The sequence below is a fragment of the Anabas testudineus genome, chromosome 22, assembly GCF_900324465.2.
Source record: "Anabas testudineus chromosome 22, fAnaTes1.2, whole genome shotgun sequence".
Taxonomy (NCBI): domain Eukaryota; kingdom Metazoa; phylum Chordata; class Actinopteri; order Anabantiformes; family Anabantidae; genus Anabas; species Anabas testudineus.
In genome coordinates this window covers 7,571,914-7,585,930 of record NC_046630.1, presented here as the reverse complement: position 1 = coordinate 7,585,930, position 14,017 = coordinate 7,571,914, and the positions used below count along the sequence as shown (strand labels likewise).

At 42.7% G+C, this 14,017-nt stretch overlaps 1 protein-coding gene across 1 annotated transcript in view; it reads right to left on the bottom strand.

Annotated features, from left to right (window-relative positions):
* hs6st1a (heparan sulfate 6-O-sulfotransferase 1a) overlaps positions 1-13,379 on the bottom strand; it is a 50,702-nt gene extending 37,323 nt beyond the window's left edge. Inside the window, exon 1 of the mRNA XM_026339643.1 lies at positions 12,518-13,379. Coding sequence (XP_026195428.1) covers positions 12,518-13,017 — 500 coding nt within the window. The 5' untranslated portion in view covers positions 13,018-13,379. The remainder of the gene's footprint in view (positions 1-12,517) is intronic.
* Positions 13,380-14,017: the final 638 nt, after the last annotated feature.

Here is a 14,017-nt window from a genome sequence, read left to right as displayed (position 1 = left end):
GTTGAACAGCAAAGTTTAACCTGGGTAAAAGGCTACATACATAGATTCCCACACACAAACAAGGTGAGTCATAAAAGAAACCTCCTCTGCTTCATACAGAAAGTGAACAACCACAAAAAAGGACTGAGGCGAATGACACAGAGCGTGACAGACTTTCAGTTATGACTTATTACTTGGGGGAGAAAAACAAATAAACAATGGAATAATGAAGAGACAAAAGAGGGATGAAAAGAAACCTGGTGCACCTAGCAAGTCAGCAACCGTATACAAGACCACACAACCACATGTCTGTATAAGCCGCTCACACAAAGAAAGCATGATGAACAGAACAAAAAAAAAAAAAAAAAAAAAAAAAAAGCATGCATATCTATGTGTGTGTTTGTGTGCATTTGAGTGTGAGCCAGACTCCAGCTGAGAGGGGAAGCAATAGCAATTTCCACTGACCTGAAAACTAGTTTGCCAGCCACCTCAATATAGAGAAATGGGAAAAAAGAGGGAGAATGTCAGTGGACACGAACAAGATGAAAATACATAGGGCGAGATTTAGAAATGCTGGAAAGTGGCTGCAGTGTGGGAAAGATGTGAGACAACACACAATTGTACACACATCCAGGTGCAATGAGGGATTACAGGAAGGAACAGGCCTCGACTCCTCTTTGTACTGTCAGTGAAAAAGAATGAGGGGAAAGACGAGATAGGAGAGACAGAAAAAGGAAGAAGGGATCACGTTTGCGGCATCTGCACGCATCCAAGCGGACCAAAACAAAAAGAGTGTGCATGTGAGAGTGCATTTAAGTGTTGACACCCATACAGAGTCAATACAGGCTGTAGTGACTGTGTGTAGATGTGTGGGAGTGTGTCCCTTTTTTGCTTTTGTGACTCCTGAGGTTCCCCACGGATCAAGAGCGAATCCTCTTTCTCTCTTGTGCCCTCTTTTCATACACTTGTTCCCCCTCTTTTTTATACACTCACTCCTCGTCCCCTCCTTCTCTTTTAGCGACGCACTGAATGGACCTCTCTCTCTGATGAGTGACTGATGAATGAAGTAGCTCTTTGAAGTCAAGAGTCACGGCAAGGCTGGTCAAGCGTGAAGAGATGCCGGACAAAAGACGGCCGAGAGAGAAGAGGCAAAGGAAGGAAGGGAGGAAGAGAAAAAGGGGACGGGAGGGGGGTACATTCAACAAGGGAAAACCTCAAACAGCGAGCATCCATAAAGTCAGTGAGAGGGACAGAGGCCGAATGTGTGTGGCAGAAAGTGTGAGAGAGAGAGCGTGCTCTGCATTTTTGCATGAGTACCCTGGAGTATTTGCATTGTGGTGCTCAACATGCAGAAGGCCAGAATCACGCAAGTGGGAAATAACCCAAGTCATGGCAGAGTGACATCTTTCTGGAACAAGCCGTGTGGACTACACAAGCTGCCTGGAGGTCTTAAGGTTTTTATGTGCCTCAAATGCCCCTACTCTCCTTCTTTTATTGCTATGGACCCACAGACACAACAGAATGCGGATGGGATAGATTTCTTGAAGCAATAAACTAACAGGGCTACACCACTTTAATTAGTTTCAGTGGCTTTCTTGATCTTGTAGAATTCAAAACGTTATTTTGGTTTTCTGTCGCCTTCTATAAATGATTAGCCTTTTAATCTTGTGTCCCTGGTATTTCTCTTTGTTTAAATGTATTAACTATTTTTTAGTTTAATCCCACTCTGTCACTGTCCTTTCAATAAAGAATGGGTCTCCTGCCTTTAGAAGGAGTTTAGTGTACTTAAGGATTTATTTTGAACTGACTTTCCTGGTTAAGGAAAGCCTAAAATAAACAAAAAATCTTACACAATTTACTAAGGGAATCTTGTCTGTGCACAACTTGCTTCACAACGACATATTCACTTCTGAAAGCTTATCAGTGCTTAAAGGCTCCTTCGTGGTAGGGTGACATTTGTTGGAAACTGATGAGCCATCACCAACAATTTTTTGGCTTTCTAAGAATAACACCATGTCTGTTTGCAGCGGAGAATATGAAATTTAGATGGCAGCAGCATGACAGATAGCCATTCAGAAGGCAGTCTGTAGTCATTGTTTTGGCTTGATTTGTCCAGTTTGTGTAACTGGAGAGGGAGATACTGCGCCAAGTCAAATTTTGACAACAAGTAAAAACCAAAAACTACATTTTAAAATATCTCAGACTGTTAGAAGTCAATGTGGTAGCTAATGCTTTGTAAATTATCCACCAAAGACACATTTTATGAGCATTTTGGGCACTTGGAAGGGGTCAGACTATGTTATGTTGTTGTATGATGAGCATCTGCGGATCTAACTGGGCATTTATTTTCTGTCTCTGCCACTATATTGCTACATAAAAAAACAAGCATGTTTCTATTCATAGTTTTTCCAGTTTACTTGTTCAAGTTATACTGGGAGGACACTGATCATCACAATCAGCTATTTAACCTCTTCAACTCTTATATTTCAAAACAGAAACATGAGCATGACTGGTTTTCTCCAGGTTGATGGCCTGATGCGTCACGGAACATTTGCATTAATTGGAAACTTTTTCCATTTCCAGTTTCATATCACTGCAAGGAAGGACGGCCCAGGCGAGGATGTTTATAGCCTTCTAGCACCGTGGCTGTAGGGAACGGTGATGTCAGTTGTTAGTTGGAGAGTCCACCACATCTAGAGTAATGTTTGTAATTTAATAATAATTTAGTCTCCAGAAGATGACTCTTACTGCCTTTCGTGAACACCTGATTTCTCTTGGAGCACCAGCAGCAGTTTGATGTGTGATTCAGAGTGAAATGTCTCAGGAGCACTTGGAGTATAATTCAAATGGCTTCTCTGACTTTCATCCAGAACCACCATCAGGACCAAATTTATACTCACTCAATGCTTGATCTATCTAATAGTGTGGATTTTTATAATACACACTACAGAGAAGTAGTATTAGTAGTAGTAGTAGGTTTGTCTTTTTTATAGCTCTAAATCTAAGATCTGACAGTGGACTGAGCATCCACTGATGAACTTATCTCGCCTCTATGACTAAATTTGGAATAAACTTCAAAATAAATGTTCACTAAATATGATAAAATATTTAGTTTGATATTGATGAATGTGTATTGGCCTTGCATTCCCATGTCTAAATACTATAACACTCAAAAGCCTTTTAAATTAAAGACACAGGCATGTCAGTGGAGTTGGGTTTTCCCTTCCGATTACACTCTAAACAGCCAATCTATGCGCTTCTTGGGAAAACCCAAGGCAGAATCTGAAAAATTAATATATTTTGTATCTTTCTCATGCACTAGTCTCCTGAATGTCACAACAGCATACTTTGTATGCACACCGGCTCCTCAAAGTGATCCAATAGATTTTCTACATTTTCTAACAACCTAACATAATGTGAAAAAAAAAGTAAGAGCAGGTAGAGGTTTAGATTCTTTCTCAGTTTGACAGACAATACAAGGCTGATGGTAGACACATTACATATCATAAGGGATCAAACTAGTGATTTATTCCAAGACTACTTCCTAAACTTCTCTTATTAGGTTTCACTGCAGATATTTTGAGGACTTGAGGCGCTGAACAGGTATGAAAGATCCACGTTCACGTATTCCCTTTATAATTTGGCAATCACCCCAAGACCACAAGACTTTTCTGGCTGTGCACACGAGGAAAAACAGTCGCAGCTAGAATAAAAAAAACATAACAAAGCAAAAACAAAAAAAACAGGGAGCTTCTCCATCATACAGTTCTTGAGAAAGAGAAAGTGAGGGGGAGAGAGAGCACTGCACTTGTGCATTTATCTCAATCTCACATCAGATCAGATCACTGCTGGATAAAAGCACTTCCTGACACATCACTTCCTCTCTCTAGAGGAAGCTGACACGCACTGAGAAACCAAAACGACAGGATGGTGGCAGGGAGGATGAAGTAAAAGTTTTTTTGACAGAGCGAAAGAGAAAAGCGCAGGGAGAAAAAGGGAGGGGGTTGGGGTGGGGGGGTGAAACTAGTAAGAGAGAAAAAGGTGAAACCTACATACTCCTGGCCCAGATCCACAGGGCCATGCCAGGTAAAGAGGAGGAGGAAGCAGAGAGAAGAGACACTAAGAATAGGATAACTGGATTAGCTCTGACACTGACTTTTATGCAGCAGGGTGACACTATTTCACTAAATTGTCCCTTCAGTATCATCACAACGGAGGCCTGTCCCACTTTTTACCTGTTAAGTTTGACTCCGCCATCGTCTGTGTTTAGCTTTCCATTTGAGGTGACCTTTTAACTCCTGTTTGACCAGCTCTGCTTACACAAGAGTCTGTGTGTGTACTTAAGAAAGGATGCTGTGTAGTTTGTGTGGTGTGAGTAGGAACAAGTTTATTAGTAGTTTTCATATGTAAATCAAAATTTGATAATAGCAGCAACAGCCATTTGAATTAGTTTGCATTAACATGTAATCAGATTTTAGTGCAAGTATAGTTGGTGACAATTTTGCCAGCTATAAAGAACTGGCAGCAACAAATTTTGTCAGCTGTAGTTAGTTAACATAAAGTTAGCGAAATTGCCAAACAACAAAATGAGAATTCATAGCAGCTGTGTTTAATATGTCCTCTGCATGTTAAGGTCTGCACTGTTTATGCTCAACAAAAGAGAGAGCTGCACCACTTTGCAAACTATGAAACCAGTTAACACAAGTTTATATTTAAGGAAGCAAAAGTGTTTCCCACATGCTGAATGTAGGAATGTGAGAACTGCAACGTTAGTATTTATCCGACAATCAAGAATTGAATCCAAGTTATTAAATTCTAGACTTTGTGCATCACAATGAGGAGATAATAGGAATTATTGCACTTGATTTCACAGTACCACTATTGCTCTGAGAGAAACCATTAATATATTTTCCTCATATCTCTCAGGAAAACAGAAGTGTAACATAAGCAACACTGAAACATTTAATCTGTGCTTTAATACAGATACACAGTCAAACACATATCACCATCCAGATGTGGGAACTCAGATGAGACAGGCCACACATTCACACAGCATCCACACAGACACATGCAACGCCCGCTTGAATGCACAAATGAAAGCAGAAACACACCAACAGACAAACGTGTGCTGCTTCAAAAAGGAGCAACTCTGGTGATCTACAGCTCTGCCCTAGGGCGAAGCAGACAAGCCAAGTGCAGCTGAACGAGGAATCTGTTTTTTTCCTTCACCCTTGTCTTTCCATGAATGGCATCAGCACTTTAGCTCTTCTGGTGGGAGTCTCACATGCACAGATACACACACATGCACAAAAACAAAAGACAGTGAAGTACTGGACGGCATGATGGACTGAAGAAAAAGAGAGGCATGATGGGAAAAGAATACAACAGACACAACGCTATCATTCATTCATTCCGTTTTTGGAATTTGGTAAAAGTTAGCCTACTGTGTGTATGTGTGTGCCTTAAGAGGAGACAGTCCCAATCAGTTAAAACTCCTCCCGTTAATTCAAAGAGGCACTACAGGATTTGCATTTTTCCCACAATTCAATTACCACGCTTGTCAGCCTCTCCTCTACATTCACATGCTTCCTTTGGCCATCTCTCACTCACACACACATACAAACACACTCCCACAGACACACATCAGCTTCATGAATAGATGTATTTATTCATAAACGCATGCATTCAGAAAACTGATGCATTTATTTGTTTGTTTACTAATAAATGAGAGGTGCTCAGACTGAGGGAAGAGAAGAAACTCTCGGGTCACATCCTGTCTGGACTTGTCACATCTAAGAACATGAAAAGACAGTGCCGTTAATGGATGCAGAGAGCAGTCCCTTGGGATGCCTCTCTCTTGGTCCTTCTCCATCCTCAGAAGATGTGTATGAGAGAAAAGAAGACAGACAAGAGTCATCAAAGAACAGGGAGGGGGTACTAAAAGACAGACAGACACTCAGGGTTGTTAAGTAGCAAGAGACCAGAAGACAGAGACAAGGCCAAACCCGATTTAGAAACCAGGAGCTAGGATCAGCCACAGACGCACTGACTTTGCCGTGGGGCCGGCTAATGACTTCAGCTCGCGTCTTGTCTGATTAATTGCCTGTAATCCCATTCTCATGGATAGCATACCATAGCATTCAGCAGCACTGCTCATTAACCACTATAGAAATGCCCACTAATCAGTCAGTCACTTTTTGCTAGTAAGGCTAATGCTAGGCTAGGCTAATCAAGAGGCAGTAATCCTGTTGGCGGAGCTGCTGCAGCGTAGCGGCCCTCAGTGCCAGCCATAGAAATGTCTGCTAATCATTCACTGCACGGTTATTTGTCCACAGGACTGCACAACCACTTTGGTGGTGGCAGTGGGGGTTGACATTTGACAGTCGGCAGCAGAGGGTGGAAGAGACAGAGTGACACACAGAGTCATATAGGCCGTGTAATGATTACGAAACACATCACTCATGCTTTTCTTTGCCGCTCTCTCTCTCTCTGCCCTCTTTGTTGCACATACAGTTGTTCTGCCCTATGTTGGCGTTGTTTGGGTTTTATCAATCAATGAAAAACCCTCGCTGATCCATAACAGCTAATCAATAATGAAGGCTTGCAGGCAGAACAAAGATAACCTTGCACAGCCCACCAATAGAGACAGTCGTCAGCGGTCAAGCGGATCTCTGGCCTTGTCCTGTCTTTGCGAAGCACTGAGGTGAAACAGCCGGGGGCAAATCAATGTGGAAACGGCCTTAATTCAACTTGACCATACTGGTTTGCATTCTGGACAGTTTCAATTCAATGGTAAATTTCATGTTCAGCTTACAAATACAAGAATCTATAGACTTTACTCTGACACTTTTCAACTCCTACAATTGCCCGACACCACCACAAGTCCTCTTTGCTTTCATGAGCAACTGCAGCAAAATAGTTATGTGCTGCAAAACAGCTGCAGAGCGCTGGAGTCAAACTAAAGGATGTGTGTAGAGCGGGGGGCCTGACAGAGGTATCTAAAGATCCTCTTGACTGAAGTCTCTCAACTCTGAAATGTTATGCATTATGGTGACCGACCTGTAGCTGAACCTTAGTTGAACTGTTGTAGTCGAGAGAAAGCAGTGATGTAGCTTAGAGAGGCCTGTCAACACTACCACCTCGAGCTACCGAAGAAAACACACAGCGGCCATATCTCATCGTACTATGCTAAGATTGCGTGCGAGTCGACCATTCTTTAACTACATTGTGAAGGGTAGAGCATAAAACTTGAGGAGTTACTTGTCCAACTGCTTAATCTGCTGTTGGAGGGCTGATCTACTGTTGAAGTTAAACCTGTAATTTGAGATAGAAATCATTTGTGTGAGTCATACACCAATGTAGGAATAATAATATTTATAGAGCTCCTGAAAGAACACTACATAGTGCTTTATTGACAACTAAACAGCTGTAAAGATAAAACTACGTGCAGCAGCGTGAAAAGTTACTGGCGTTAAAGATGACACAGAGGTGATTACCATTGTAACCAATGTAAGTCAGGCTTTAAGTGAGGAATTTTATAATCTACTAAATCATTTGTTAGCATGAACAGCTTGATTTTTTAGCACACTGGCTTTCAATTTGTGGGTAAAGTTGGTCATATTATAACAAAAGCTATAATGATAATACTTCACTTGTTACCATAATGGTCTTAAATTATAAATATTGTAATTGCCTAATTCTGTGTCCACAGAAAGCAGGAAAGCTTTGTGTTTGCTAAACTGTCATCACAAAATCTACATTCATGCTTCATGCTTTCCTTACAAAACCATTCAGACTCTAGTTCCTAGTAAGAGAAGTACAGTTGTCCTATAATAACTGGCTGGAGTGATGTGGGAATGTCTGTTAGGAATACTGGAATGTGGTGCAGTCGCAGGATGAGCGGACATAACCGGCTTTGGAGTGCCTGGCCGCCAGCACTTAAACCCGGGTAATCTGATTGGATTAACACCGACCTGCCTGGCTACACATGAGCGCGTGCATGCTCACATATGGACACACACACATTTGTACTACACGCCAATCAGCCGAGGCTGCCTCTGCAGCTTCCTGGAGTTCATCTGGATTCTGGGTTGTGCTTGCTGGCTCGCTGGCTGATGGCATCATGCTGGGTTACCACATGCACACGCATCCGCTCTCACACCACACACACATATACGCGCACAGAACCATCTTAGAATGCAGTGATTTGTGCTGTGAATCTGAAACAGACCTATTGAAAGAAGAGTAATGCTCAGCGCTTGACAACCGTGCTAATTGACTTGCCCCCTCCCCAGCAATGAAACTAAACATTTTCCCCCCCTCCATCTTTTATCTGTTCAGTCATTCCCAGACAGCTCGCCTCTTGTCCCACACTTATCCCATCCTCTTCTTCATATTACTCTTCATCACCTCCATCTACTCCTCTGTCCCTCTCTCCTCGCCCCCGCCATCCTCTGCCCCTTCCCTTCTCCACCCCTTTCCCTCATACTCATACATGTAATCATTCATTAGAACCAAGGCAGTTGTCCATTAGGCAAAGCAGCCATTTTGGAAATTGCAGCAAATCTTCCATGAAAAGACATTTCCTCTAATGCAGTAGTCACGCTCGGAGGGAGAGGAAGAGAAAGATGCCAAAGGAGAGAAAGAAAGACGAGGGGGCAGAAATGGAGAGAATAGAAAAGAGGAGAGAGGGGAAAGTGAAGGAGAGAGATGGAGAGAGAGGCCCCGGCCATGAAGCCACCAAGCGGAAAGCAAGCCTGCTGTTTGATTAGAGAGTGACACCATTATGGAGGGAAGGAGAGAGGAAAGGATGGAAGGAGAGGGAGGGAAAAGTGCTTTAGAGGCAAGCAGAGGGGATGAGCAGGAGGCGGGAGAGAAAGAAATGGAGAGAAAAAACAGAGAGTGATTTGAGAGGGGACTGAGATAGAGGCAGTAAAATTAGCCCCATCACTTCGCTTACTAAGACGCTCTGTGACACGCTAGGATTAAAAACACGGACACACAATCCCAAAGATGTGCACACGCATACACATAAACAGGACAGATGGTATCCCCCATCTGAAAGGGTGGGTCTAATTTAAGTGAAGTGATAGGAAACTCCTTAACCAATTAGAAACCCCATATCTAAGGCTTTGGAATCAGATCTGTGTGTTTGTTTCATACACTCGTTAGTGTGCGTCTGTGTACTCTGTGTGTGTCCCATGGGATCAGTAAAGAACATTAAAAGTGATATGAGAGGTGGGAAATGACAAATCCTCTCTGTGTGGTGCTCTGCTGAGTATGTGATTTCTTTTCTCCCACAATGGCACTGTTCATCTCGATCTCATCTCATCACCGATCAAAGACAGACCTGTCTCCCCTATTACCAACCATTCATCTCACAGCCGCTCGCTCTTTCTTAATGCGCCCTCCTCTAAAGCTGACACATCTGTCACCAGACCGAACTGAGCCTAAACCATCACAGTATTTTTCTCCCACAATTTATGATGCACTGATTCTTTTTAAAAACCCATAATATTCAATCCAATTTCCTCAAAATGTTTTCATGTTCTTATGACATTTTTTGAAGAAACTGTGCAATGCATAGCAACACAGAGTCATCTGAAGGATCAATAAATAATACAGCAATAAAAATATGACTGGAAAAAGGTTATAGTATCGGTACACAACGGTTCAATAGTGCTTCAGCAACATTTTCTAAAATCTTTTAAATGTCAGACTATCTCTCTTTTGCTTTAAAGAGCAACTTGTCATTTAACAAGGCCATTATGTTTTACAACAGCAGATACAACACACTGAGTAGGTCAACAAATATTAAATGTATTAGTGTGCCTCATAGGATCAGGGGAGGCATGAATTTTAATAATTGGTTAATGCTAATATTTGCTGATCTCTATTTGTTCTGTGCAGGTGAACGGGCTGTTGATCAGATTAAACCAGCGTGAACATCAACGGCAAATTGGCCTTTTTTTTTTTACCAATTCTTAATAATTTCTGCCACAGATAATCAGCAATGATTATGCTCTAAAAGCTGTTCTGTTGGATCCTTGTTTTCATCATTGACTTAAAGCAAAAAATTCAGTTAACATCAACATGACCACTACTGTTAAATTCTTAAATGTATTCAGCTGTTCTTGAGTCTTTCCATTTTTTCCTATGGTAGTGTGGGTTTTGGTCATTCAGAGGGCGTATTTATGTGCTTGAATCGAGCTGATGGAAATGGTCCTAACACACATTTTATTTTTGCGGCATTTGAAATGTTTGTGTAAAATCCACTTGACAGCTGGATGAGAACACAGCTGCAGAGAGACATACTGGATCTCAACACTAGAAATGCTGCTGCTGCTGCCGCCTGGTCAAAAAATTTCTAGATAGACGTTACTCTCTTTTATATTCTTCTGTGTTAACGATGCAACTCCAAACCACTTCCTCCACAAAGTGCGCAGGTATGTGGTGTGCCAGCCATGTAAATCTGTCACACCACTGGCTGGAGTTACAGATTGTTTATCTCCACCACACTGACAATACGCACAGTTGATCTGAAAGCTATGCGTGCAACTTCGCGCCAAGAAATCCCTCACCACCGTTCTGTAAACACAGATGATCTTTTTAACACTTTCTCTGGCCTCTTAACCACATTGCTACTGCAGCATGAGAAAGAGACAGAATGTGCTCCTAGCTTCTCTTCAAAACTCATTGTCGCAGGGATTTCTCTTCTCGTCTTTGTGGAAGTGAAGCTGCGTGTAATATGGGGCAGCATGTTTTCTTCAGGGTGCTATTAAGCTTATAGTCCCTTGTTTCTTCTGTCAGGAATGATAGGATAGTTGATTATACCACAGGCAAGAGATCCTCTCTGGTGTACTCACACTCATGCATTCATACCTAGACTTCTCTAATCTACTCTGCCTTTCTGTCTCTTTCTGTTCCTGTGGTCTCTTCAGATGCGCACAAATACAGAAACACATATGAACACACACCCACACAGGTTTAGGCTTTGAGACAGTGCTCACAAAGTGATGAAAGGCAGTTTATCCTGAATCCACTGTGATATCTCAGCTCACCATGCAGAACGGCCGGACACGTTATCACCTCTGACCGGGGGAAACCACGGGAGCCAGGACTGACGCCAGCAGCAAATACCAACGCTAGTGTGTATGTGTGTGTGTGTGTGTCCCGGCGGTAATAATCACCCGGATTAGAGTGGAGCCAAACCCCTGCAGGGTCCTTCTCTCCCCCCCTTGCAGCCCAGCCCAGCCCTGCCCAGCCTGCAGCTCTGATCCCCAGTTTGAACAGCCATGGGAAGCAGAGCAGCCGGCCTAACATCTCCACTGCGTCTAGCTGCCAGACAGATAGGCGGAGAGGCAAAAAACACTTCTTTCTTTCAATTCCCACATATGTCTAACTCCCCTTTGTCCTATTGATCATCCAAAACTAAAATAAAACATTGAGCAAGCTTAGGCAATACAAAGACACATAAGCCATTCAACAAGCATACCCTTTAACCACAAGGGTGCAGTGAAATGGAAGTTGATACAGCCGTCAATATGTCTGGGTGAGGGATGCAATATGTTGGCAACAACAATAGGGAGGAGAGGAAAAGAAATGGGTTATAACTTAATAAGAATGCGCATCATGTCTGGATGGCTCACAGACAATGTGAGGGATTATTACTGAGTTGAAATGTTGCCTGGATGTTTTACACTCCCCTCTCTGAAATGAATTCAGCTGAATATCAGTATGCGATTTAGTGGGAGGGCGTTCTGATATTGGCACCTATCAACAATTGTCAGATGAACTGCTGAGCTCCCGTGGCATTTGTCACAGCACTGTGTGGAAATGTCAATCAACATTTGTCTCTCAACATAAATTATCAACCTACTATTCCAGGAAGATGCGCAAAAGCCTTTCCATTCTTATTCTATTTCTAAACCATGCCATAAAACAGTCCCTCCCTGTTAATAGAAACACAGAGGATTTAAGATCATAAAGGGATCAATGTGATATTACCCGTTCGCACACTGTGAGGACTTCAGTGTGTTTGTCGAATGGAGTTATGTGCTTAACTCAAACTTGTGACCCTTTTTATACTGCATCTCATTTGGTGGCACTGCAGCATTTTTAGGGTATAAATGAGAATTTAAAATAACCGCGTACTCCTGTAAAGTTTTGACATGAGTTGAGTGAAGAAATGCTTTAAAATGAACTATTACATTAAATCCTTTATAGTCGCCTCACTAAAAGAATACACCTGATCAACCTAATAAAGACATACAAGCACTAGAAGTACATATATTACTAGATATATTATGACACGAGTAGATAATATTACTAAGTCTTATAAATAACTTTGATAAGGTTATTTTAAGTTCCTGATTAGTGAGTGTGCAGTATGTTTCTGGTAAATAAATAAGAAAAATAAGAAATACTACAACAACACGGAAGATTCACTGATATATTAATACTGTATATGTCAAGTGTCTTTCACACTTGGACTTCCACATAGTCCACCATCAACAAACCACCCCTTTCCCAGTTTTACCTCTGATTCTTCTGCTTGTTCTCCTTCTTGTTGAGGACTCCCGGCACACAGTTGGTGAGTTCTGTCCAGTCGGCGTGCAAGCCGCAGCTCCAGCCGGTGGAGAACCGAGAGAAGAGCCAGGTCTCCTTGCGGTTCGGCCGGTAGCAGGTACACTTCTTCTGTCCCGGTCTGCAGTCGCAGGGGACCTCTAGACGGACATTCTGGACCAGGTGCCTGCCGAAGGTAGTCCCCCCGGTCTTCTGGATGTGCAAAAACACGATCACGTCCTCTCCTTTGATTTGGAAATCGATCGTCCTCTCCAGGTCCCTGACGGGAAAGTAGTATTTCTTAACGTAGTGGGGGTCCGGTGTGGGGAAGATGTCCCCTTCGTCTTCCTCCGTAAAATACCCGTGCGGGGAACCGAAATTGATCACCCCGGGGGCCACGTACTGATAGAGAATCAGCATGAAACACACGGATCCGACGACGATCAACAAGAATTTGCTGCTCCTCTCGACCATGTTCCTTCCCAGTGCGGTTCCTATAGTACGCTACCATTTCCCAGTCACGCCGACAGCAGGGAGCAGGGCGCTCGGCTTCTTCATTCTCGCTTTCCCCCCGCCAAGAAGGACTCGCTGTTTTCGGGGGGGGGGCTCAAGAGTGTCTCATTCCGCTTCGAGACGACCGAAGTTGGCTCATTGTTCACCGAGACCGTTCAACACCGTGAGAGACGCATTGTAACTCGCTTCGCGCTCCCCCCGTAGCCGACCCTCCCCCGTTTACTTTACTTTGGTTTCCAGTCTACACAACACAGACACACTGCATCACCATGGAGTTATGTACCCAGGATGCAGCGCGCCGCCTACCTACCTTTTCAACCTCTCTCGCCCCGAAACCCCAGCGAAAGGGAGAGTCGCTTTAATTTATTGGTTCACACGTCACGACCGCGTTCAAATGCCGACCCCCAGGTTTGAGGACCCGACGTGTGCGAACCAATGGAAAGAGAGACGCGAGGGGCGTCACTTCCGCTACCTGTGCGCCTATTTGTTTGTATATATATGTAAAAAAAAATAAATCATTATTAAAAATAAGCTTGAAAATGTTCAAAAACATCAAGAACACAACACATTAGCAACAAAGTGGAAAACAGAATAAGAATAAACAATTTAATGCCAACTTTAAATATTAGTTAACATGCTGTTAAAGACTGGTTGTCTCTATTTGTTGATTTAATATAACATACATACAGAGTGCACAACAATCTGAGAGTTGAGTCATGGGGACATATTTCATTACAGAGGAGGAATTAAACAACCTTTAAAAAATACATTTTTGGAATCCTTGCAAGAACTAAGAAGCTACTTGGATGAGAAAGGAAATGGTTCAAAGTAAGAAAGAAGTCCTGTTGCCAAGACTCAACCTCCAGATAAGCTCATCATCATTATGTTTTTATCTCCAGCTCCTATCACCTGCATTTCACTTGCACTGTTAGAGCTATTTCTCGTATAACTTAAATGACTA